Genomic DNA, 27573 nt, shown 5'->3' with positions numbered 1-27573 from the left:
GAAGCCCCGTCTGACCTGGACACGGGGTGAGGACACCCCCAAATTCCTGCAAGAGCTATTTCATCTCCCATTGTTAAGCGGGCTCCAAATGGGTATTAATCTCGGATACCCCTGGCTGAAAAATATTGTTTATCTGTGAGCCGAGCTCCTCCTCAGGTTCTTCCATGGATTGGGCTTGCAATCCCTCCCTTGCGATCCAGGGCTTCATTATATTCACATGGAAGGTTTGAATTCTTCCCTTTTCACTGGTCATCTCATACGTGAGGGGTCCAAGTCGCCTTCTCACTGTCCACAGCCCCCTCCACCTACCCTCAAACTTATGGGGTGACTGACACTAAGATCAAGACTCGGTCCCCTTCCTTAAACTCCCACCATTGAGTTCCTCAGTCATAATAGGCTTTCTGCCGTTCTTGACTATGTCTCAGATTTTCCTGAGAGTACTCCCTTTCAAGTCCTGCAAGTAGGACACTACTGATTCTGGAGGGACCCACTGCTCCTTTAAGAGGTCCACGATCCCCCTTGGTCGCCTCCCAAACATCAATTCAAAGGGGGATACCCCTAAGGAGGCTTGGACACTTTCCCCGACATGCATAAAGCATGAAGGGTAGGAGCCAGTGGCGTAGCTACGTGGGGCCTGGGACCCCGTATATTTGGCCCTGGCCTCCCTGCCGACGACCCTCTTGAACCCCCCTCCCGCCACCAACCCTACCTCGCCATCACCGCCAGCCCCGCCGCCGCGTCAGGTACCTTGTTTGCTGGCGGGGGTCCACATCCTGCACGGGGCTACATGTTTTACTTGCCGCCTGGTCATTTCCTGTAGGAAAGCGAGACTTCCCTTTTATCGGCTGCTTATCAATTTTAGCACAGTATGTTTTAGTGATATTCAATTGTGATTTCAGGATATTCATATCTACAGATGGGAAGCTTTCAAATAAATTAAAAAGCTGTCCAGTAAGAAACAAAAACCTTTTGTCCTCCACCTTTTAAGGCACTGTCTATCCAGTTGAAACAGCTTTAGACTTGTTTCAGATGGAACAACAATTAAAAAACGACAATGTGGAGCAGCAGCTCCTAGGTTTGCTTGCTTTGTTTTGAGTGAACGAGGATGACGGCTGCGCTGGGAAGGGGAAACTTAAATTGTCCTAATTGGCTTCCTTGCTTACAGTGGACTAGATAGGCTTACTTCCACTCCTACTACTACTACTACTTAACATTGCTAAAGCGCTACTAGGGTTACGCAGCGCTGTACAATTTAACATAGAAGGACAATCCCTGCTCGAAGAGCTTACAATCTAAAGGACACGTGAACAGTCAGACCGATAGGGGCAGACCGATAGGGGCAGACAAATTGGGGCAGTCTGGAATTCCTGAAAGGTAAGAGTTAGGTGTCGAACGCAGCATTGAAGAGGTGGGCTTTAAGCAAAGGAAGACGGGCAGGGAGGGTGCTTGGCGTAAGGACTCGGGAAGGTTGTTCCAAGCATAGGGTGAGGCGAGGCAGAATAAGCGGAGCCTGGAGTTGGAGGTGGTGGAGAAGGGTAATGAGAGGAGGAATTTGTCCTGTGAACAGATGTTTCAGATGGGAACGTAAGGGGAGATGAGGGTAGAGAGGTAGTGAGGGGCAGCAGACTGAGTGCATTTGTAGGTAAGAAGGAGAATCTTAAACTGAATGCGGTATCTGATTGGAAGCCAGTGAAGTGACCTGAGGAGAGGGGTGATATGAGTATATCGGTTCTGGCGGAATATAAGACGTGCAGCAGAGTTCTGAACAGATTGAAGAGGGGATAGATGGCTAAGTGGGAGGCCGGTGAGGAGTAAGTTGCAGTAGTCAAGGCGAGAGGTAATGAGAGCGTGGACGAGAGTTCGGGTGGTGTGTTCAGAGAGGAAAGGGCGAATTTTGCTGATGTTAAAGAGGAAGAAGCGACAGGTCTTGGCTATCTGCTGGATATGTGCAGAGAAGGAGAGGGAGGAGTCAAAGATGACTCCGAGGTTGCGGGCAGATGAGACGGGGAGGATGAGGGTGTTATCAACTGAGATAGAAAGTGGAGGAAGAGGAGAAGTGGGTTTTGGTGGAAAGACGATGAGCTCGGTCTTGGACATGTTCAGTTTCAGGTGGCGGTTGGACATCCAGGCAGCAATGTCGGATAAGCAGGCTGATACCTTTGCCTGGGTCTCCGCGGTGATGTCTGGTGTGGAAAGATACAGCTGGGTGTCATCAGCATAGAGATGATACTGGAAACCATGAGATGAGATCAGGGAGCCCAAGGAGGAGGTGTAGATTGAGAAGAGAAGGGGTCCAAGGACAGATTCCTGGGGAACACCAACAGATAGCGGGATGGGGGTGGAGGAGGATCCATGAGAGTGAACTCTGAAGGTGCGGTGGGAGAGATAGGAGGAGAACCAGGAGAGGACAGAGCCCTGGAACCCAAATGAGGACAGTGTGGCAAGAAGTAAATCATGATTGACAGTGTCAAAAGCGGCGGATAGATCGAGGAGGATGAGAATGGAGTAGTGGCCTCTGGATTTGGCAAGGAACAGGTCATTACAGACTTTAGAGAGTGCTGTTTCTGTCGAGTGTAGAGGGCGAAAACTGGATTGAAGTGGATCGAGGATGGCATGAGAGGAGAGAAAATCAAGGCAGCGGCTGTGAACGGCGCGCTCAAGTATTTTAGAGAGGAAGGGTAGGAGGGAGATGGGGCGGTAGTTGGAGGGACAGGTAGGGTCAAGTGATGGTTTTTTGAGGAGAGGTGTGACTACGGCGTGCTTGAAGGTGTCAGGGACAGTTGCAGTGGAGGGAGAGAGGTTGAGGATATGACAGATGGCGGGGGTGACAGTATGAGAGATGATGTTAAGTAAGTTGGTGGGGATGGGATCAGAAGAGCAGGTGGTGCATTTCGAGGAGGAAAGAAGGCGAGCGGTTTCCTCCTCGGTGATGTCAGGAAAGGAGGAGAAGGAGGCTTGGGTTGATTGGTTGAGGGAGAGGGTTGAAGGGTGAAGAGGAGGAGATGGCTTGGTAGTGAACTCAAGGTTGATCTTTTGCACCTTGTCGCGGAAGTAATCGGCCAGTGATTGAGGAGAGAGCGAGGGGTGGGTGGGAGCGGAGGGCACTTTAAGGAGGGAGTTAAGGGTGGCGAAGAGACGACGGGGGTTGGAGCTGAGAGAATTGGTCAATTGGGTGTAATAATCCTGTTTGGCAAGGAATAGGGAGGATTGGAAGGAGGATAGCATGAATTTGTAGTGAAGGAAATCTGAGTGGGTGCGGGATTTCCTCCAGAGGCGTTCAGCAGATCGGGCTGGGGTATAGTACGCTTAATGGGACGGGAGGTGGATGGTGCGAGGGTGTCCAGAGCAGAGGAGAGAGTGGCATTGTAAGCGGAGACAGCCTTGTCGACAGACTCGGAGGACATGATGGAGGGGAGGAGATTAGAAATACTAGAGGATAGGGTGGGAGGGTCAATAGCCTGGAGATTCCTGGAGGTAGTGGTTAAAGTTGGACGGGGCTGAGGGGGGTGAAGAAGTGTGAAGGTGATCAGGTGATGATCGGAGAGAGGAAGAGCTGACGCGTGGAAATTGGAGGGCGAGCCGGAAGAGGAGAGGACGAGGTCAAGACAATGGCCGTCTCGGTGAGTAGGGGTGGTGGAGCATAGCTGGAGGTTGAAGGAGGATGTTAGAGTCAGGAACCGAGAAGCGTGAGGGTCGGATTGGTCATCAACGTGCATGTTAAAGTCTCCGAGAATGAGGGACGGAGATGAGGGTTCGAGAAAGACGGAAAGCCAGGCATCAAAGTCGGTAAGGAAGGCAGAGAGGGATTTATTAGGGGGGCGGTAAATGACTGCCACTCTGAGTGACAATGGGTAGAATAGCCGGATGGAGTGTGCATCAAAGGATGAGAAGCAGTGAGACTGCGGTAGGAGGAGGGGTTGGAAACTTCAGGAGGGCGAGAGTAGAAGCCCGACGCCTCCACCGCGACCAGCTGGGTGGGGAGTGTGGGAGAAGAGATAACCTCCATGGCAAAGGGCCGCGACTGAGGCAGAGTCATCAGGGGAGAGCCAGGTTTCAGTTAGGGCGAGCAGTTGAAGGGAACGAGAGATGAAGAGATCGTGGGTGAAGGGCAGTTTGTTGCAGACCGAGTGGGCGTTCCACAGGGCACATGAGAAGGGGAGGGAAGAGGGGGGAAGGAGGGGAATAGAGATGAGATTGGAGACATCACGGAATCATTCGCGTGGATAGAGGAGGACAGGTGAGGGGGGCCTGGATTAGGATTAATGTCTCCCGCGGATAGCAAGAGGAGGAGCAAGAGAGTGTGGAAGAGGGTGGGGGAGGTCGGGCGACAAGACAGGATGCACGTAGGAGGAATGGTGATGGGTTAATGGCGGGAAGGAAGTGTTGAAGGTTAAGAGCTAGGAAGGAGGAGGGGGACAAGAGAGATGGTGAGATGGTGAGGGATGGGGGTGAATAGGGTATTGCCGTAGCGAGTGGGACGGGAGGGGACATGGGGGGGGCAATGATTTCCAGAGGTAGACAGCGGTAGGGGGAGGGGGAAAAGATTAGGAAGGGACAGGGCAAGGAAGAGAATGTGGACAGGGGCCATAAGTAGTGATTAAGGTGTGACAGGTGTATGTGTAGTGACTGGGGTGTGAAGCAGATAGGTAGAGCAGAAAAGCTGGATTGGAGGTTTGGAATTGGTTGAAATGATGGACTAGAGAGCAGGTAAGTCAATGGCTGACAAGCTAGCAGGCGGGCTGGAATAAGCTGGTGCAGATGAACAGGAACGAGCAGGGGGAAATGATGGAATTGATGGAGGCTTGGAATTGGTGGAAATGATGGACTGGAGAGCAGGTAAGTCAATGGCTGACAAGCTGGCAGGCGGGCTGGAACAAGCTGGTGCAGATGGACAGGAACAAGCAGGGGGAATTGATGGACTGGAGAGCAGTCCTGTTTATTTAACCTCCTTGCTCTACACAAATGGCTTTAAGGAGGTAGGAAATCCCAGAAACACCTCACCCAAGGAGTGTGCATGACCCATTATGTGACCTGAAGTTACTAGGCAGAGCTTATCATCCTGTCAAGTATGCTGTTTTGGGTTTACCAAGATGGCGGTGGCTGCCTTTGGGAGAATGAAAACTTCCTTGCTTGAAGTGGCTTCAGCCTTTTTACATCATGCCGTCTCCTTGATCACACCAGGGGGAGGAGCTCTGAAAATGCTCTGTCCATTCCATCTCCTTGACCACACCAGAGGGAGGAGCTCTGTCCATCCATCTCCTTGACCACACCAGGGGGAGGAGTTCTGAACATGCTCTGTCTGTCTCTGTTCTACTTCTTTGTCTAGTGTCTGCAAACTGCAACAAGAGCTGCAAAGAGGGAAAAGACTGAGAACAAAAGCAAAACCTTTCTGTCTCTGGGTCCTGGAATCCCTGCAAGACCCAGTCTCAGATCTGCAGAGGGAATTTATCTGAGACCTGGAATCAGCTCAACCTCCTCCTGTTTTATTCATCTGTCCAGGGAAATCTCCAGCTTGAATCTATTCAGAGGGGAAACAGCAGGGAAATGTCTGATCAGGTAAGAAATGATTCTCTCTCCTCTTGCACACAGGGTTCCAGCACTAACAGGAAAAGATTTCTGTCCAGTTTTTCTTGCTTTCTCTTCTCTCTTCTTATTTGTCCATGTGGAGTGAAGTAGTAGGTCTACTTTATGTTTCTTAAAACAAGATACTGCAAAGGTAAACAAAAGATTAAAGCTGTTTACAGCCAGCCCCAGGGTCCTTCCCTCTGTTGCCATGTGGGAAGGAGGCAGCAGAGGGAAAGCTTCAGGCCAGCTGGAGAGAGCAAGACTGCCGACCCTACCTGCTAATGCTGCAAATCTGTAGGCCTTTGAGGAGGGGGACAGTGGGAGGTAGGAAGGCATGTGGGACCCCTAGGGTGGGGGCCAGAAGCTGCACATGAATGGAAGACAGAGAGGAAGATTCTGCATATGGATGGAAGGGAAGTGAAATGGGGATCCACTTAAAGGAAAAGAAAGAGGAGAGGGGGAAATGCACATGGAAGAGAAGGGGAGTGGGAAAGCAAATGAAAGGAGACTATTCTGCACATGGATAGAAGGAAAGTGTGTGTGCGAGTGTAGAAGAGAAGGCAGAGGGGAAAATGCACATGAATGTTGCCATAGTAGGATTGGGACAGACTGAAGGTCCATCCTGCCCAGTATCCTATTTTCCAACAGTGGCCAAACCAATTTACAAGTACCTGGCAAGATCCCAAAACAGTAAAATAGATTTTATGTGCTTATCCTAGAAATAAGCAGTGGATTTTCCCTAAGTCCATCTTAATAATGGCTTTTGGACTTTTTTCTTTTAGGAAGTTAGCCAAACCTTTTTTAAAACCTTGCTAAGGTAACTGCTTTTACCACATTTTCTTTCAATGAATTCCAGAGTTTAATTACACATTGAGGATGAAATATTTTCTTTGATTTCTTTTCAATTTACTACTTAATAGTTTCATTGTGTGTCCCCTACTCGTAGTATTTCCAGAAAGAGTAAGGAAGCGATTCACGTCCACCCGTTCATATCTCCCCTCAGCTGCCTCTTCTCCAAGCTGAAGAGCCTTAGCCGCTTTAGCCTTTCCTCATAAGGGAGTCGTCGCATCCCTGTTATCTTTTTCGTCACCTTTCTCGGTAAATTTTCTAATTCCGCTGTATCGTTTTTTAGATGCGGTGACCAGAATTACACACAGTATTTGAGGTGCAGTTGCACTTTGGAGTGATAGAAAGGCATTATAAAATTCTTATTTTCATTTTCCATTCCTTTCCTAATAAATACCTAACATTTTATTGCTTCTCAACATTAGATACGCTCTTATCAAAACATTGCATATTAGAATCTACATTCTCCAATTTATTTACCACCATTTGAGAAAAACTGCAATCTGAGAAACAGTGGAATTGAACATGCTCTCCATACGCTGAATTGAATCCCACAAATCTCTTAACATCTTATCATTGAGCTTATCATTGGTCCTTTTCCGGAGATGCGAAGAGAGTAGAACGAGAGGACATGAAATGAGATTGAAGGGGGGGCAGACTGAAGAAAAATGTCAGGAAGTATTTTTTCACGGAGAGAGAGGTGGATGCTTGGAATGCCTTCCCGCGGGAGGTGGTGGGGATGAAAACGGTAAAGGAATTCAAACATGCGTGGGACAAACATAAAGGAATCCTGTTCAGAAGGAAGGGATCCTCAGAAGCTTAGCCGAGATTGGGTGGCAGAGCAGGTAGTGGGAGGCGGGGAAAGTGCTAGGCAGAATTATACGGTCTGTGCCAGAGCCGGTGGTGGGAGGCGGGGCTGGTGGTTGGGGGAGCGGGGATAGTGCTGGGCAGGCTTATACGGTCTGTACCCTGAAAAAGACAGGTACAAATCAAGGTAAGGTATACACAAAAAGTGGCACATATGAGTTTATCTTGTTGGGCAGACTGGATGGACCGTGCAGGTCTTTTTCTGCCATCATCTACTATGTTACTATGTTTAGGAATAAACAAGAAACAAGACCAATGATAAGACTAGCTCCAATGATAGCGTTGGCGCTCATATAAATATTGATCTAAGTGTGATCTCTTGGAGATCATTCAAAGCTTGGAAGCATTGAGGTCCAATTGGATAAGTTTATCAAGTTGAGTATCAGCTGGGAGGAAAATACTCAAATACCAACTGGAAGATATAGTAAGGGATGGTATACTACTTGCAATGACAACACAATATGTACTAGAATGTTATAATTGGTAGTGAAGGGTAAGGCAAAGTTGTAACATATAGACGAGTAAGAAAGTAGGAAGAATTAGAAAGTAAGGTGATTGATTTGAAGAAAGTTGCACGTGAGGTCTGAGAGATGGTTAAATATTATCTCAGCTAGGGTAGGTAGGAGTGGATGTGCAGCCTGAGTCAATCCTTTCATGTGTGAGTGAGACTAACTAGTTAATTACTTCTTCCGTTAAAGGCTTGGTTGAAGAGTCAAGCTTTCACCTGCTTCCTGAAGTAGAGGTAGTCTTGTGTTAAGCGGAGCCTTTCAGGCAATGCATTCCAGAGTGTGGGGGCTACTCCGGAGAAGGCTCGCTTGTGGGTATCACATCGTGTAATGTCTTTTGGAGAGGGTGTAGTTAGTGAAAGTCCTTGGGAGGACCTTAGTGTCCTTGGCGGTGTGTGGAGGTTCAGCCTATTCTTCAGATACTCGGGGCCATTTCCTTTCAGGGTCTTGAAGATCAGACATAGAGTTTTAAATTTAGGCTTTTATTGTGCTGGTAGCCAATGAAGTTTTTGCAAAAATGGTGTGATGTGGTCACATTGCTTGCAACCTTCTATGAATCTTGCTGCTGCATTCTGAATGAACTGGAGCTGGTGCAGGCCCTTTTTAGTCAGACCATTGTATAGTGCATTGCAGTAATCCAGTCTTGATGTTACCATGACATGCACAACTGGGATAAGATTTACCTTTTCGATGTAAGGAGAGAGGCAGCGTAGCTGTCACAAATAGTAGAAGCAGCTCTTGAAGGTTGCTTGGATTTGGGGAATCAGGGTAAGTGTTGAATCTAACCGTATTCCATGGTTCCTGACTTGTGATTTGAGGGGGAGTTCATACTTCCCAAAAGGGATTTTGATGTCAGGTATGTATCCACTTGTGTTAGGGACACAGAGAAGCTCGGTTTTACTTGGGTTCAGGCAAAGTTTGTTGTGTTTAGCCCATTCTTGAATTGATGTTAGACAAGTGATCAGATTATTCAAGGCTGTAGGTAAGTCAGGTTCAATGGGTATGAGTAGCTGCACATCATCCGCATAGATGTAGAACTGAGTGTCCATTGACCGAATTAGCTCAGCTAGTGACTTGAGGTAGATATTGAACAGAATAGGTGACAGTATCGATCCTTGAGGTACCCCGCAGGTCAGTGTCCATGGTGGTGATGAGTTGCTGCCAAACATTATGGATTGTTGCCTGTCTGATAGATAGGATCTGAACCAGGCAAGTACTGTTCCATTGATATCTGTTTCTGTCAGTTGTGCTAGCAAGATATCATGATCCACAGTGTCAAAAGCTGCTGAGAAATCTAGCAGTACTAACATCGAGGCAAATCCCTTGTCTTGGTTTCTGTGAAGATCATCTAGCAGGGATACGAGGACTGTTTCTGTTCCATAACCAGGTCGGAATCCAGATTGACATGGATCTGGCCAGTTACTCTTTTCTAGCCGTTCATTAAGTTGAACACAGACAGTTTGTTCTATGAGTTTCCCTAGAAACAGGATGTTGGATACTGGTCTGTAACTTTCAAGTTTGCTCTGGTCAAGGTTGTTTTTCTTCAGCAGAGGGCGAACCACTGCTCTTTTTAATGCTGTTGGTAGTTGTCCATTAGAAAGAGAGGTGTTCACAAATTTTGTGGCACCTTCTATAAGGCCCATACTTGCCTGCTGCACTATCTTTGATAGGCAAGGATCGAGGGTCAAAGGTCTCTTATGATTTTGTCAAGGCTCTCCTCTGTCATTAGGTTAAAAGTGTTCCATCTGTCTCTGTTAGGAGGGGGGGAGTTTGTGCACCCGTGGTTGACTGGTTGGGCACTGGGTTGGATTGCCTATAAATCCTGGTGGAGACTTTTAATTTTGTTGGCAATGTATGCAGCAAAATCATTGCAGTTTAGTTTATTTTTATTTATTTATTTGTTACATTTGTATCCCACATTTTCCCACCTATTTGGAGGCTCAATGTGGCTTACATAGTACCGTTATGGCATTCGCCAAGTCCAGTAGAGAAACAAATACAAGGTGATATAGTCGAATAAAGGTACATGTGTTTCAGGTACAATGGGGATCAAGCAGAGGAAGGTTATATAGTGTCCATTACGATCTTTAGTTTTGTTTTGTTGCAGTGTGTAGGTAGGCGGTTATGTTGGGTCGGTGGGGTATGCCTTTTTGAACAGGTTGGTTTTTAAGGATTTCCTGAAGTTTAGATGGTTGTATGTTGTTTTCACAGCTTTTGGCAATGCGTTCCATATTTGTGTGCTTATATAGGAGAAGCTGGATGAATAGACTGCTTTGTATTTAAGTCCTTTACAATTTGGGTAGTAGAGGTTTAGGTATGTTCGAGATGATCTGGTTATGTTTCTGAGTGGTAGGTCTATGAGGTCTGTCATGTAGCCTGGGGCTTGGTCGTAGATAATTTTGTGGACCAGGGTGCAGATTTTGAAGATAATGCGTTCTTTGATTGGAAGCCAATGCAGCTTTTCTCGGAGGGGTTTGGCACTTTCGAATCGCGATTTGCCAAATATTAGCCTGGCTGCTGTGTTTTGAGCGGTCTGAAGTTTCTTTGTGAGTTGTTCTTTGCATCCCGCATAGATTCTGTTGCAGTAGTCTGCGTGGCTTAGTACCATTGATTGTATTAGGTTATGAAATGATTCCCTCGGGACGAAAGGTTTTACTCGTTTAAGTTTCCACATTGAGTGGAACATTTTCTTTATTGTGGAGTTCACTTGGCTCTCGAGTGTAAGGTTGCGGTCGAGTGTGACGCTGAGTATTTTCAAGTTGTCTGAGATAGGGAGGGTGTGTTCTGGAGTGGTTAAAGTTGTGGGTTTGTACGTGTTGTGTTAAGATGAGAGAATGAGGCAGTGTGTTTTTTCCGTGTTCAGTTTCAGTTGAAAAGCGTTTGCCCATGAGTCCATGATGTTCAATCCAAGTTTGATTTTGTTGGTGATTTCTGTTAGATCTTGTCTGAAGGGAATGTATATAGTGACATTGTCCGCGTAGATGAATGGGTTGAGGCCTTGCTTAGATAAGGATTTGGCCAGTGGGATCATCATTATGTTGAATAAAATTGGTGATAGTGGTGATCCTTGAGGTACACCACAGTCTGCTTTCCAAGATGGTGATATGTTTAGGTTTGATTTCACTTGGTATGTTCTGGTGGTTAGAAAACCCTTGATCCAGTTAAGTATATTTCCAGCAATCCCGAAGTAGTCTAAGAGTTTTAGTAGTATATTGTGGTTGACCATGTCGAATGCGCTCGACATGTCGAATTAGAGGAGGAGTATGCTTTTACCTGTGCCTATTTCTTGCTTGAATTTGGTCAGGAGAGTGACTAGCACAGTTTTCGGTACGATGGAGGAGGCAGAATCCCGATTGTGATTCATGTAGTATTGAGAACTTGTCCATGTAGTCAGTGATCTGTTTGGTCACCATGCTCTCCATCAGCTTGACTGCTAGAGAAATAGATGCAACTGGGCGGTAGTTGGTAAGTGCGGTTATTATTATTTTTTTTTGTGTCTTTTGGGATTGGGGTGAGTAGGATGTTACCATGTTCCTCTGGCAAAAGACCTTATTGGAGCAGGTAGTTTAGGTGGGATGTGAGATCTGTTAAGAAGCGGTCCAGGGCAGATTTTAGTAGGTAACTGGGGCAGGTGTCCAGTTTGCAGTGGGTGCTGGAGAACCTTTTGATCGCCTGGGTGACTGTTTCGACGGTGATGAGTGTGAAGTTTGACCAGATTCGGATGGCTGGGTGTTCTCCAGGGTTTGGATCCAAGCTATTAATGAAGTTATCGGTATCAGTATTGACCTGGGGTAGCGTTTTGCGTAGGTTTATAATTTTTTCATTGAAGTATTTAGCGAGGTTGTCTGCGGAGGGGATGTCTATATTGGTAGCAGTGACCGCTGTGGTGTCTAGTAGCTTGTTCACAAGTTGGTAAAGTTTCTTCGTGTCTTTGAAGTCTGGCCCTATTTTAGTTTTATAGTATGTCCTTTTGGTTTGTCTTATTGCGTATTTATGTTTTCTTTGTGTCTGTTTCTATGCATTGAGTGTGTGTTCGTCTTTTAATTTTCTTCAAACTCATTGTGAGTTTATACTGGGCAGGCTGGTTTTGTTGTGGGGGTTGCAGTAGGCTGTTTACTATAAGTACATAAGTAGTGCCATACTGGGAAAGACCAAAGGTCCATCTAGCCCAGCATCCTGTCACCGACAGTGGCCAATCCAGGTCAAGGGCACCTGGCACGCTCCCCAAACGTAAAAACATTCCAGACAAGTTATACCTAAAAATGCGGAATTTTTCCAAGTCCATTTAATAGCGGTCTATGGACTTGTCCTTTAGGAATCTATCTAACCCCTTTTTAAACTCCGTCAAGCTAACCGCCCATACCACGTTCTCCGGCAACAAATTCCAGAGTCTAATTACACGTTGGGTGAAGAAAAATTTTCTCCGATTCGTTTTAAATTTACCACACTGTAGCTTCAACTCATGCCCTCTAGTCCTAGTATTTTTGGATAGCGTGAACAGTCGCTTCACATCCACCCGATCCATTCCACTCATTATTTTATACACTTCTATCATATCTCCCCTCAGCCGTCTCTTCTCCAAGCTGAAAAGCCCTAGCCTTCTCAGCCTCTCTTCATAGGAAAGTCGTCCCATCCCCACTATCATTTTCGTCGCCCTTCGCTGTACCTTTTCCAATTCTACTATATCTTTTTTGAGATACGGAGACCAGTACTGAACACAATACTCCAGGTGCGGTCGCACCATGGAGCGATACTGAACAGCTGCTTGGTTGAATTGGCAGCCTGTGCAATGCATTGAGAGAAATACTGTTTTTTGGTTGCTGTTAAGGCTTGGCAGTACTTTGCCATGTGCTTCCTGCAGTTTAGCCTGTCTATTACTACTACTACTAACTAACATTTCTAAAGCGCTACTAGGGTTACGCAGCGCTCTACAATTTAAACATAGAAGGACAGTCCCTGCTCAAAGAGCTTACAATCTAAAAGACAAGAGAACAATCTAAAGACAAGTGTACAATCTAGAGGACGAGTGAACAGTTAATGTGATAGGGTGGATAGATTGGGGCATTCTATATTTCTCGAGCGGTTAGGCGCCGAAAGCAGCATTGAAGAGGTGAGTTTTATGCAGAGATTTGAAGATGGGTAGGGAGGGGGCATGGCGTATGGGTAAAAGAAGATTGTTCCAGGCATAGGGTGAGGCAAGGCAGAATGAGCGGAGCCTGGAGTTGGCAGTGGTGGAGAAGGGTACTGAGAGAAGGGCTTTGTCCTGTGAGCGGAGGTTACGGGCGGGAACATAGGGGGAGATGAGGGTGGAGAAGTAGTGAGGAGCCGCAGACCGAGTGCATTTGTAGGTAAGGAGGAGGAGCTTGAATTGTATGCGATATCTGATCGGAAGCCAATGGAGTGATTTGAGGAGAGGGGTGATATGAGTATATTGGTTTTGGCGGAATATAAGACGTGCAGCAGCGTTCTGAACGGATTGAAGGGGGGATAGATGGCTGAGTGGGAGGCCGGTGAGGAGTAAGTTGCAGTAGTCAAGGCGAGAGGTAATGAGAGCGTGGACGAGAGTTCTGGTGGTGTGCTCAGAGAGGAAAGGGCGAATTTTGCTGATGTTGAAGAGGAAGAAGCGACAGGTCTTGGCAGTCTGTTGGATATGCGCAGAGAAGGAGAGGGAGGAGTCGAAGAAGACTCCGAGGTTGCGGGCAGATGGGACGGGGAGGATGAGGGTGTTATCAACTGAGATAGAGAGTGGAGGAAGAGGAGAAGTGGGTTTAGGAGGAAAGACGAGGAGCTCGGTCTTGGACATGTTCAGCTTCAGGTGGCGGTTGGACATCCATGCCGCAATGTCGGATAAACAGGCCGATACCTTGGCCTGGGTCTCCGCGGTGATGTCAGGTGTGGAGAGGTATAGCTGGGTGTCATCAGCATAAAGATGATACTGTCTTCATCCAAGTGAGATTTGTGCCATCTCCTTTCCAGTTTTCATCCTTCGCGTTTAAGGATCCGACGTTCTGGAGAAAACACAAACATAGTAACATAGTAGATGGCGGTGGATAAAGACCTGCATGGTCCATCCAGTCTACCCAACAAGGTAAACATTATAATGAAACTATGACTGACGGTGTCTTGTCTGTTGTTCCAGGCCTTGTTCAAGGATGTTGCTGCTTATTTCTTGGAAGTGGACTGGGACATTCTGGGAGAATGGCAAAAGGAGCTGTACAAGAAGGTCATCAAGGAGGTTCATGACATCCTCATCTCACAAGGTAAATATGTCTTTTTTTATCATCTACCACACAGGCACATTAATGGAATGGGTGCTGTTATTTTATCAGAGCTGGAAAAATCCCAGGTCCCGTGGGCACCTGAAATTGAGACCTGTTTACCTTAAACTGGAGGCTTCATACAAGACCAGCTGCAGTCTGTCTCCCTTTTCTGTACAACAAAATTTTCACCTTTCTTCCTGAGAACTACTACTTCTGTGTAAGAATATAAACCAGGTTTCAGTGGGCGTAAATCCTTACACCCAAAATTGGTCGCAGATCCCGGTGCAAAACACTATTCTATCAACAGCTCCTAACTCTGAGAACTATTTATTATATTTGTATCCCGCACTTTCCCACTAAAAGCAGGCTCAATGCGGCTTACATAGTAGTAGGTAACACAGAATTTTAGGTAAAGTAGGAAATTAAGTATAACATAATAATAGGATGGATGGGTAGGTAGAGACAGGTGATAGAGAGAGGAGGGTAAGGTGGGAGATAGAGTCTGGGTTAATGTCATTTTCTCTTTGGTATAAGTAAGGTAGATGGGTTCATGAGATTAATCTGGGTCCTTTGGGTAGGCTTGCATGAATAAATTGGGTTTTAGTGCTTTCCTGAATGGTAGGTGGTCATGGATTGCTCGGATAGGTCTAGGGAGAGCGTTCCATAGATGGCTGCCCAGGAAGGAGAAATTGGATCCATAATAAGTTTTGTACTTGAGACCTTTACAGCTGGGGTAGTGCAGGTTGAGGTACTTTCGTGAGGATGCAGACATATTTCTTGCTGGTAGATTTATTATATAGTCCGGAGATTCTCCATGTATTATCTTGTGGATTAAAGTCTGGGCTTTGAAGTTGATACGTTCTTTGATTGGGAGCCAGTGCAGTCTTACACGGAGAGGAGTTTATAGAATAGCGTTTAGCTCCAATTTTTATCAGCATCATTTTTTTGGCTCCATATACAGAACTTATTCCTGTATGTACACACACACACTTTCATGCACCGCTTGTTCACAACAGGAAACAGGTGGAACCTCCCCAGGGCGTATACATTTTTATTTAAATGCTATTTTCCTGCTTACTTACAGGTTATTCAATTGATAATCCTGATGTCATATTCAAGATTAGGAACGAAGACAAGAAATATTTCACTCCACATTTTGAGTGGGAGGAAAAAGAAAACCCAGATGATCTCATTAAGAGTAAGTAAATGTTTTGGGTTTGAAGGTCTCTGAATTTTCAGATCAAAGTCTCCAGGCATTTAGAGATTTAAAGTCCATTTCCTAATTTAGTATTATTGTATCTTTGATGACTCCTTCTAATGATTGTAAGCTCTTTGAGCAGGGACTGTCTTTCTTCTATGTTTGTGCAGCGCTGCGTACGCCTTGTAGCGCTATAGAAATGCTAAATATTAGTAGTAGTAGTAATGTATTTTCTCTTAACAGACCTTCCAGTTGTAACGTCTGTGATCTCACTCGGTGTTAAACAAGAGGAAGATCTCCCCTTGATAGATCCTCCTAAATCAGAGGCGTCTGAACAGACTCACCCTCCTGTAACAAGTAGGTATAAAATTCCTCCTGCGCATTTTTTATGTTTCAACAATTTTTATTGATGATACGACAGAATTAACAATCCTCAATCACCATATATACATATGATACAAAACAAACTGAATACTGGTTAGTGCTTTATCATCAAATATTTTGTAACATTCCCTCCCCTCTCCCACTGCCCCTTTTATCCTTTCAAAGGTTCTTGCATTCTGATAACTAGTTCTGGAACTGTTTGAACCAGCAAGCTCCACGTTTCAATCCATTCTTGTAGTTCCCAACGTTCAAAGAAAGGAGAGTGAGCCTGTTTTCTTATAGCTCTCCCCCCTTGCACTTGTCAGCTTTGCATATTTCTGTTTAAGTCTGTTTACAGTATCCGAACATTGGATATACATTCAACAAATCGCAGCCCAGAACTTTCCAAATACACCAGACCATTAGCATATAGTCATCAAACAATTCTTTTTCTTTCTTTAGACCCCAAGCTACTCCCCTCCCTCCCTCCCTCCCTCTCTACTTGAGGAAACCCCCACGCCAGTATTGGCTTAGCATGAGCCGGTACCTTAATATTCTCTCGATTGTGACAATTAACAGTTTAAGATCAGTACCATTAAATAAAATATCTTATAGGGACTAGTACTAATCAAAACCCCTTCAAGCCCCCCTCCCCCCCACATAAATCAAGAGAAGTGATCCTACTATCCAGCTACCCTCCCATACCCGTCTACCCGAGGGACCATCTATTCTTTATGACTGGGAGCATCAAGTTCATCTAATTGGTGTGAGCCGTTGAGGAAGAACCAGACAGAGCAGTAAGTTTGTTAAGAATATAACTTCTGGCTTTAGGAGACATCACCTGAAGGTATCCCTTCCAGGTTAAGTAAAAATTATTTTGTGTTTTGAAGTTAATCAAAGAATCCTGGAGTTCCATTAAGAGTAAAGCATGGAAACGGTTACGCCTTTGCCAATAAGAGGGACCCTGTTCCAAGGTCCAGTTCACTAAGATACATTTCATACCCACCAAGTAGGCTTTATGGGCGAGTGCACTCTGATGTGTCGTGCCCCCTTCTAACGGAGAGAGACAACCCAGTAAAATACATTTTGGTGACAGTTGAACCCGCTGCCCCCCCGAGGCTACCTATAAACCTAGTTATCCTGACCCAGAACGCTTTGATAGCCGCACACTTCCAAAAGGCATGGAAAAAATCATTTTGAGACACTCCACACCGCTTACAAACAGCCGACTCTAAATATCCCATTTGACACAATCGAGATTGCGAGGTGTAGGCTCGGTAGGTCACTCTCGCTTGACACTCCCGAAGCTCTACGCTTCGTGTCCATTTCAAAACTCCCCTCAGCCCTTGCAGAAGTTCCTGAGAAGAAACCGGCGCCTGCATGTCCCCTGCCCATCTGGTTGCCACCTGGCCCAAATCCCTCTGCGATCTTGTCATGATCAATCTCTTATATAACAGGGAGATGGAGATAGGGTCGCCCGACGGCACCTCCAAAAGGGCATCCAATTTGGCGGTCAGATCAACACCCAGCGCCCTACGTGGAAGAGATGCCACATAGTGTCGCACCTGTTCATACGCAAAACAAGTACCCCAATCTAATGAATTTAACCCAAGGTCTTCCATGGGCCTGATCTCACCATCAGGCCCCAACATATGGTGCAGAAACAATATCCCTATTTCCCCCCATGCCCTCAGCCGTACCCGGGCGAAATGCCTCATTGCCTTGCAAAGGGAGTAAATTACTACACCTGCAGTCGAAGGACCAGATCTTCGCCAGATCTTTCCACACCGTCCTTAAAGGCTCTATCACGACACTAAGCCGTATGTGTGTGGGCAGTATGTAGAAGACATGTAGGGGACTACACAGCTCTTGTTCCATAGCTAAGGGAGAGTACGTCTCTGTCTGTTGATACCAGTCTCCCAGATGACGTAATAAACAAGCCATGTTATAAAATTTAATATCCGGAACTCCAAAACCCCCCTCCCCACTTTTCCCCTTGAGGAATTCAAACTTAATCTGAGGTCTCTTTCTAGCCCAGAAGAATTTAGAAAGCATGTTTTGAAGCGCTCTTAAATCCCGTTGTTTAAGGTAAAGCGGAATCGTCTGCATGCAATAGAGCCATTTGGGAAACAGCACCATGTTAAACAGAGCAATCCGTCCCACCTCCCCAGTGTCTCCCTTGTACTGGCCAGCAACTGCGCTATGTTGGTCTCTCCAAGTTGCCTAGGATCCTTAGTAAGTAAGATACCCAGATATTTAAACGCCAAGTCTGCTCTTCTAAAGGGGCAGTGTAATCTCTCCCACTGGTGTTCACTCACATATAGAGACATTACCTCTGATTTGTCTAGGTTAAGATAAAAACCAGAGAAATCTCCAAACTCAGCAAAAAGGTCCATCAGAGCTGGTAAGGATACCAGTGGGTTTTCTATCACCACTAATAAGTCGTCTGCAAAAGCAGAGATCTTAAAGGATTCTTCCCCTATCTGCACTCCTCTCACCTCCTCCATCCCCTTAATATCCCTAATCAGGGGGTCTAACACCATTACAAAAAGGAGGGGCGAAAGAGGGCAGCCTTGTCTAGTTCCCCGAGCTATCCCAAATGACTCTGACGCCTGGCCATTAACTAATACTTCAGCGGTAGCTCCTTGGTATAGGGCTTTTATCGCTGCGTGAAAAAACCCCACCACCCCATATGCCCTCAAGATGGCGAACATAAAATCCCAGTTGACATGGTCAAAGGCCTTTTTGGCATCAAAGCTTATTATTAAGGCTGGGGTAGAGTGTCGGTGTAGAGTCTCCAAGGCCCCCAAGATTTGTCTCATGTTTCGTGCCACTGTTCTCCCCCGCACAAATCCCACCTGCGATTCTTCCACTATACTTGGGAGAATTCTTGCCAGTCTATTTGCTAGGATTTTGGCAAATAATTTGGTCTCAAACGGCAAAAGGGAAATAGGTCTGTATGACCCAGCATGCAGGGGGTCTCGACCTGCTTTTAACAGCACCACTATTTGTGCCTTCCGCAAGGACTCGGGCAAAATTCCTGTCTGTACGTATCGGTTAAACACCACCGTTAAACAAGGCACTATATCTTGGTTAAGAAGTTTGTAAAATTCAGCGGGGAGTCCATCCCCTCCCGGTGATTTATGCAATGGGCTGTCTCGTATACCCCAGCTCACCTCATCCTCTGAAATGTCCGCATTAAGACTTTTTTGCTGTTGATCTGTGATTTTGGGGAGCTGCTGGCCATCCAAGTACCCTTCCGCCTGCAGACCCTGGTCCTCTGGGGCCGAGTACAGTTGTTCGTAAAATTGCCTAAAAACTTCATTCACCCCTGCTGAAGTATGGTGAAGCCCTCCCCCTGCATCCCGTATTTGAGATATAAAACGCGAGCCCCCCACCTGTTTCACTAAGCGGCCTAACATCTTCCCTTGTTTATTAGCATATTTATATAATTGGAAACGAAAGTATTGATTCGATTTTTGTACCTTGGCATGTATTAATTGATTCAGGGAGGCTTGAGCTTCCAGCAGTTGAGCTTTGTGTGAGCTGGAAGGCATGGCCCCAAACCGCTGTCTAGCCTGTCTTACTGTTCTCTCCAATCGGAGAATCTCTGCCTCCCTGGACCTTTTCTTATGCACATGATATGATATAATGGCGCCTCTCAGCACAGCTTTAGCTGCTTCCCAGAATAGTACCGGGTCACACAGGTACGTGGCTTCATTAAATTCAGTGTATTCCTTCCATTGGGCCTGTATATAGGGAGGAAATTGCCTGTCATAGTAAAGCTCCCTGGGGAAGCGCCATCTGAGTCTCCGACCCCCATCTGCCCCCAGAGGACAGGGACACCCACACCAAAGCATGATCCGACACCTGGGTCGCTCCTATTTCCGCCTGGAGTAGTGAATTGACTTTACTGGCGGAAACCAAAATGTAGTCAATGCGCGATAGTGTGCCATGCGCCCTTGAAAGGTGAGTGTAATCCCTCTCCCCCGGGTGAAACAGACGCCATGCATCCACCAAGTCCAACAAAGAACAAAGCCGCGGGATCCCCTTCGACAAGTCTACGGGCCCCACCCTAGAGGTACCTGTACTGTCAACCAAAGGATCCACCACCGAATTGAAATCGCCACACATAAGAATGGGCATTTGGTCAAAAGAGTGCACCCGCCTCACTATCTCTCGGTAAAACCGCTTATCGTATTGATTCGGTGCATATACATTTACCAATAATACAGTCTGATTGTGCACCTGAACTTCTACCATAACAAATCTACCCCTCGGGTCCACAACCACCTTTTCCTTAACTAATGGGAGCCCTTTACGGAACAAAATAATTACTCCCGCCTTCCTATTAGGGGAGGGGCTATCCACATAGTCCCCCACCCACCACCTGCATAACTTTTTGTGTTCCTGGGCAGTTAGGTGTGTTTCCTGCAGCATGGCTATGTGGGCTTGTTTCCTATTTAAGGTCTGTAAAATCTTACTGCGCTTTACCGGAGATGTCACACCCCCAACGTTCCAAGAAACCACTTTAACCATGGTCTGTTAACAGTACTCCAATTAAGCAGATACCGATGATATCAGGGGAAAGGCGTCCCAGCCTCCACCTCCCCCCTCCTTTCTCCTCCTCATCCCACGTACTCCCGTTCCAGCTTCTCATTTCTAACTCTAGTACACTCCGGTAGACCATCCCCCCTCTCCACAACCCAGCTCCCCACCCCTCCTCCCATCCCCCCAACTCCTCCCCTCCCCTACCCTCCCTCCCCCCAACCCAGCCCCATCCCTCACCCCAGAGTTCCCCCAAGAACTCATCACGTAAAGGTGCTCAAACCCCCTTGCATGATCCTTTAACCCCCTTTCGGGAACCCACACATCAGAATCAAAACCAAGGCCCTCTAAGAGTCCATCCACACCGATTCGCCCACCCTCCATTTTAATACGATTTAAAAGCAACATTCTGTCTGAACCAATTGGAAGGAACAATTCCTAATAGTTAACAACCCTAATCCTGAGCCCCAGATGTAGGTGGCCTATTATCTAACATATCTGTTACAGGCACTTACACACATGTGGTACATCAAACATCACTGACTTATATTCTGTCCACTTAATAACCGTCACTCTGCTGTCACCGGTGCTAGGCTTCGAATGAAATCTTTGGCTGTTGGCACATCTGCAAAGAACTTCTCGGTACCTCCATGTTGCACTCTTAGTTTCGCCGGGTAGATCAGAGCGAATCTAATCTTTTTTTCATGGAGTGCCGCACACACCGGTGCAAATTCTTTCCTTGCCGCTGCCACCCGCGCCGAGTAATCTTGGAAGCAGAGAACTCGCTGGCCATCCTGTACGCAGGGCTTGTAGAATAGCTTGCTTGTGCCCATAGTTAAGAAGCTTCATGATCACCGCCCTTGGTCGATTCTGGCCTTGACTCTTCGGCCCCAGTCGGTGTGCGCGTTCGATTCGCAAGGGCCCTGGCTGGTTATTCAGTCTCAGCGCTGTTGGGATCCAGGATTCGAGAAAGCTGCCCAGCTCCGATTCTTTGACCTGTTCTGAGAGACCAATCAAGCGCAGATTGTTGCGTCTAGACCTGTTCTCCAAATCGTCAATCTTGTTTTCCAGGTCTGTTATCTTTTTCTGTAAGGCCTCAGTAGGTTGGGCGGTATTCACCAAACGGTCTTCGATGTCACTGACCCTTTGCTGGATGTGATCTAGGTCCAGATGAAATCCGTCCAGGCGTTCATGGGCCGAATCTGCCCGATCAAAAATCGCCTGTAATTTTTTATCTAAGGCCGCCTCTACCGCCGCCGTTACTTCCGCTGTTATCTCGGCTGTCCACACTGAGCAGACGCTCGAGTTCGGCGACTGCGGAGCGGGCGCCATCTTGAGCTCCGCTACCTTGCTTTTGTCCTTCTTTTGGATTTTTGCCGCCATCTCCCGATTCCGATTCGGTACCACTGGACAGCCCTCATTGCGCCGACCAGCACTCCAGTCCAGGTACTCCCGTGTGTTTTAGGGTCCCGGGGAGGTCAGATAAATAACAGAAATAAGGGGAGAACGCAGGAGCTCAGTTCAAGCGCGACTTCCCTCCTGCATAGCACCACGTGATCTCTCCTCCTGCACATTTTAATAAAATCAGCCAGGATTATTTAGGAATTCAGAGCTGGTGGGATAAGAAGCCATTATCCTCTCTGTAATGCAGATACTGCCGGGGTGTTGCTATTACTACTAGTACTACTAGGTATCATTTCTATAGGGTTACTAGACGTACACAGCACTGTACACTTGAACATGAAGAGACAGTCCCTGCTCAAGACAGACCAATTAGAGATTAGGGAGTTAACATTTATTGTCGAAAGGGTTAACTGTAGAACATAAGAGAATGGAGTTGCACCATGGAGCGATACAAAGGCATTATAACGTCCTCACTTTTGTTTTCCATTCCTTTCCTAATAATACCTAACATTCTATTTGCTTTCTTAGCTGCCACAGAACAATGAGCAGAGGGTTTCAACGTATCATCAACAACGACTCCAAGATCCCTTTCTTGGTCGGTGACTCCTAAAGTGGAACCTTGCATGACGTAGCTATAATTCGGGTTCCTGTTTCCCACATGCATCACTTTGCACTTGCTCACATTAAACGTTATCTGCCATTTAGACGCCTAGTCTCATAAGGTCCTCTTGGAATTTTTCACAATCCTCTGGCGATTTGACAACTTTGAATAACTTTGTGTCATCATCAGATTTAATTACCTCACTAGTTACTCCCATTTCTAGATCATTTATGAATATGTTAAAAAGCAGCGGTCCCAGCACAGACCCCTGTGGAACCCCACTATCTACCCTTCTCCATTGAGAATACTGACCATTTAACCCTACTCTCTGTTTTCCATCCTTTAACCAGTTTTTAATCCACAATAGGACACTTCCTCCTATCCCATGACTCTCCATTTTCCTCTGGAGTCTTTCATGAGGTATTTACATAAGTACATAAGTAATGCCTCACTGGGAAAAGACCAAGGGTCCATCGAGCCCAGCATCCTGTCCACGACAGCGGCCAATCCAGGCCAAGGGCACCTGGTGAGCTTCCCAAACGTACAAACATTCTATACATGTTATTCCCGGAATTATGGATTTTTCCCAAGTCCATATCAACTGGTTCGTCTTTATCCACATGTTTGTTCACCCCTTCAAAAAAATGTAATAGATTGCTGGGGCAAGATTTCCCTTCACTAAATCCATGTTGGCTTTGTCTTATTAATCCATGCTTTTGAATATGCTCTGTAATTTTGTCCTTTATAATAGTCTCTACCATTTTGCCTGGCACCGACATTAGGCTCTCCTCCGGAACATTTTTTAAATATCGGCGTTAATTGGGCTACCCGCCAATCTTTTGGTACCACACTCAATTTTAAAGAGAAATTACATATTACTAACAATAGTTCCGCCAGTTCATTTTTCAATTCTGTCAGTACTCTGGGATGAACACCATCCGATGCAGGAGATTTGCTACTCTTCAGTTTGTCAAATTGCCCCATTACATCCTCCAGGTTTATAGAGATTTCATTCAGTTTCTCCGACTCATCAGCTTTGAATACCATTTCTGGCACGGGTAACTCTCCCAAATCTTCCTCGGTGTAGACCAAAGCAAAGAATTCATTTAATCTCTCCACTATGGCTTTGTCTTCCCTGATCACCCCTTTTACCCGTCGGTCATCTATTTATTTATTTTATTTATTACATTTGTATCCCACTTTTTCCCACCTATTTGCAGGCTCAATGTGGCTTACATAGTTTTGTTAACATTGTCATTCCAGGATATCAGATACAGTTAGTAATATGCAGGGATTAAGTAAGGGAGGAAGAAGAAGGAAGGGAGTGATTAGGGTAAGTATAGAAGGTGGGCTTTCTAGAGGTCCAACTGATTCTTTTGTCGGCTTCTTGCTTTTTTTTTTTTTGTCTTGGTATTTCTATTGATTTAAAAACAGAATAACATATTAGAAAGCATTATATCATCATACAAATGCCAAAAAGCATGAGGGACGGAAAAGAGAGAAAAAGAAGAAATTAAAAAAAAAACATCTAGGAGGGAAAGGACTTCTCAACATGCATCTCTAAAATACGTAAGTAACAAAGACCACTTCTCCTTATAAGAAATATAGCGACGTGACTTTTTAGCAAGGAATGATTCATACTTACTGTATAAGTCTGAAATTCTAAATTCCACCAGCCTTGATGTGTTTTTTGCCTCCCAACGCAATCTTTTTTTCAAAGTCCCGCTTTGCATTTGACTTGACATTCCTTATGCTGTTTCTTATTATTTTCAGTCGGTTCCTTCTTCCATTTTCTGAAGGATATTCTTTTAGCTCTTAATAGCTTCCTGTACCTCAATTTTTAACCATGCCAGCTGTCGTTTGGTCTTCTGTCCTCCATTTTTAAAACGTGGAATATATTTGACCTGGGCTTCCAGAATGGTATTTATTTTTGAACAGCATCCACGTCTGATGTAAAGTTTTGACCCTCGCAGCCGCTCCTCTAAGTTTTTTTTTTTCACTCTTCTCATTTTATCATAGTCTCGTTTTTGAAAGTTAAACGCTAACGTTTTGGATTTCCTGTTTATACTTACTCCAAGCTAATATCAAACCTGATCATATTATTATCAAGTGGCCCCATCACCATTACCTCCCGCACCAGATCATGCGCTCCACTAAGGACTAGGTCTAGAATTTTTCCTCTTGTCGGCTCCTGTACCAGCTGCTCCATAAAGCAGTCCTTGATTTCATCAAGGAATTTTACCACCCTAGCATGCCCTCATGTTACATTTGCCCAGTCAATATTGGGGTAATTGAAATCACCCATTATTATTGTGTTGCCCAGCTTGTTTGCTTCCCTGATTTCCAATAATATTTCTACATCCGTCTGTTCATCCTGGCTAGGTGGATGGTAGTACACTCCTATCACTATCCTTTTCCCATTTACACATGGAATTTCAATCCATAGGGATTCCAAGATGTATTTTGTTTCCTGCACAATTTTCAATCTATTTGATTCAAGGCCCTCCTTAACAAACAGTGCTACCTCTCCACCAATTCAATCCACCCAATCGCTACGATATAATTTGTATGACAGTGTCCCACTGTTTATCCTCCTTCCACCAGGCCTCAGAGATTCCTATTATTTCTAATTTTTCATTTGGTGCAATATATTCTAACTCTCCCATCTTATTTCTTAGGCTTCTGGCATTCGCATATAGACATTTCAAATTATGTTTGTTGTTCCTATTTACATCATGCTCAGTACTTGACAGTATTAATTTGCAATCTTTTGTCTGATTTATATTTTTATTTAAGGACACCTGATCTACTATGGTCTTTTTTGCAACCACACTATCGGGATACCGTATCTTCCCTGTTTTGGTGATGTCTTTGAAAGATACCTTATCCCGAACCATGCGCTTTTGAGCGACTGTCGGCCTTCCCCCAGTTTCTTGTTTAAAAGCTGCTCTATCTCCTTTTTAAACGCCGATGCCAGCAGCCTGGTCCCACCCTGGTTAAGGTGGAGCCCTTCCTTTCGGAATAGGCTCCCCCTTCCCCAGAATGTTGCCCGGTTCCTAATAAAACCCTCCTCCCTGCACCATCGTCTCATCCACGCATTGAGACTCCGGAGCTCTGTCTCTTGGGCCCTGCGCATGGAACGGGTAGCACTTCAAAAATACTACCCTAGAGATTCTGGATTTGAGCTTTCTACCTAAGAGCTAAATTTGGCTTCCAGAACCTCTCTCCCACATTTTCCTATGTCATTGGTACCCACGTGTACCAAGACAGCCAGCTCATCCCCAGCACTATCTAATCCTATCTAGGTGATGCGTGAGATCCGTCACCTTTCGCACCAGGCAGGCAAGTGAGCAGGCGAACCTCACGTCCACCAGCCACCCAGCTATCTACATGCCTAATAATCGAATCACCAACAAAACTCATGATGTCAGACATTTCCATTATATTTATGCAGTATTAGTGTGTATAACACATCTGTTTGTAGCTGTTGAGAAAGGAGCTCAGTCTGCAACAAACTTCCCTTCACCCGTGATCTCTTCATCTCCCGTTCCCTTCAACTGCTCACCCTAACTGAAACCTGGCTCACCCCCGACGACTCTGCCTCAGTCACGGCCCTATGCCATGGAGGTTATCTTTTCTCCCACACTCCCCGCCCAGTTGGCCGCGGAGGAGGCGTCGGGTTTCTACTTTCGCCCTTCTGCAGTTTCCAACCTCTCCCGCTACCACAGTCTCACTGCTTCTCATCCTTTGAAGTTCACTCCATCTGTCTATTCTACCCGCTGCCACTCAGTTGCAGTCATTTACCGCCCCCCTGATAAGTCCCCCTCTTCCTTCCTCACTGACTTCGATGCCTGGCTCTCTGTTTTTCTTGAACCCTGATCTCCGTCCCTCATACACGCTGACGACCCATCCGACTCTTACGCTTCTCAGTTCCTCACTGACATCCTCCTTCAACCTCCAGCTGAGCTCCACCACCCCTACTCACCAAACTGGCCATTGTTTTGACCTCGTCCTCTCCTCTACCTGCTCACCCTTCAATTTGTGCGCCTCTGCTCTTCCTCTCTCAGATCTTCACCTGATTACCTTCACACTTCATCACCCTCCCCCTCAGTCTCGCCCAACACTAACCACTACTTCCAGGAATCTCCAGGCTGTCGACCCTCCCACCTTATCCTCTAGTATCTCTAATCTCCTCCCGTCCATCATGTCCTCCGAGTCTGTCGACAAGGCTGTCTCTACTTACAATGCCACTCTCTCCTCTGCTCTGGACATCCTTGCACCATCCATCTCCCGTCCCAAAAGGCGTACTAATCCCCAACCCTGGCTGACCCCTTGCATCCAATACCTTCGCTCCTGCGCCCGATCTGCTGAACGCCTCTGGAGGAAATCTCGCACCCATAGCTACTTCATTCATTACAAATTCATGCTATCCTCCTTCCAGTCCTCCCTATTCCTTGCCAAACAGGACTATTACACCCAATTGACTAATTCTCTTGGCTCCAACCCTCGTTGTCTCTTCGCCACCCTTAACTCCCTCCTCAAAGTGCCCTCCGCTCCCACCCCCACCCCCCTCACTCTCTCCTCAATCACTGGCTGACTACTTCCGCGACAAGGTGCAGAAGGTCAACCTCGAATTCACTACCAAGCCACCTCTTCCTCTTCACCCTTTAACCCACTCCCTCAACCAACCAACCCAGGCCTCCTTCTCCTCTTTTCCTGATATCACCGAGGAGGAAACCGCCCACCTTCTTTCCTCCTCAAAATGCACCACCTGTTCCTCTGATCCCATCCCCACTAACTTACTTAACACCATCTCTCCTACTGTCACCCCTCCCATCTGTCATATCCTCAACCTCTCTCTCCACTGCAACTGCCCCTGACTCCTTCAAGCATGCTTTAGTCACACCACTCCTCAAAAAAACCATCACTAGACCCTACCTGCCCTTCCAACTACCGCCCCATCTCCCTCCTACCCTTCCTCTCCAAGATACTTCAACGCGCTGTTCACAGCCGTTGCATTGATTTTCTCGCCTCTCATACCATCCTCGATCCGCTTCAATCTGGCTTTCGCCCACTTCACTCGACAGAAACGGCATTATCCAAAGTCTGTAATGACCTGTTCCTCGCCAAATCCAAAGGTCATTACTCCATCCTCATTCTCCTCGACCTATCCGCCGCTTTTGACACTGTCAATCACAACTTACTTCTTGACACACTGTCCTCTTTTGAGTTCCAGGGCTCTGTCCTCTCCTGGTTCTCCTCTTATCTCTCCCATCGTACCTTCCTCCACCCCTATCCCACTCTCTGTTGGAGTCCCTCGGGGTTCTGTCCTTGGGCCCCTTCTTTTCTCTATCTACACCTCTTCCCTGGGCTCCCTGATCTCGTCTCATGGGCTTCCAGTATCATCTCTATGCT

The 27573-nt window shown here is 46.3% G+C and overlaps 2 protein-coding genes across 2 annotated transcripts in view; both read left to right on the top strand.

Annotated features, from left to right (window-relative positions):
• The window catches only part of LOC115462238 (oocyte zinc finger protein XlCOF6-like), a 47371-nt gene extending 41918 nt beyond the window's left edge, over window positions 1-5453 (top strand). Inside the window, exon 7 of the mRNA XM_030192249.1 lies at window positions 5327-5453. Within this exon, the coding sequence (XP_030048109.1) occupies window positions 5327-5453 (127 nt within the window). The remainder of the gene's footprint in view (window positions 1-5326) is intronic.
• LOC115462237 (zinc finger protein 431-like) overlaps window positions 5343-27573 on the top strand; it is a 54231-nt gene continuing 32000 nt past the window's right edge. Inside the window, 4 exon segments of the mRNA XM_030192248.1 lie at window positions 5343-5556; window positions 13924-14044; window positions 15129-15242; window positions 15486-15599. Coding sequence (XP_030048108.1) covers window positions 5545-5556; window positions 13924-14044; window positions 15129-15242; window positions 15486-15599 — 361 coding nt within the window. The 5' untranslated portion in view covers window positions 5343-5544.

The sequence above is a fragment of the Microcaecilia unicolor genome, chromosome 2, assembly GCF_901765095.1.
Source record: "Microcaecilia unicolor chromosome 2, aMicUni1.1, whole genome shotgun sequence".
Taxonomy (NCBI): Eukaryota; Metazoa; Chordata; class Amphibia; order Gymnophiona; family Siphonopidae; genus Microcaecilia; species Microcaecilia unicolor.
The sequence above is the reverse complement of the archived record's forward strand: the minus strand, read 5'-3'. Positions and strand labels throughout refer to the sequence as shown.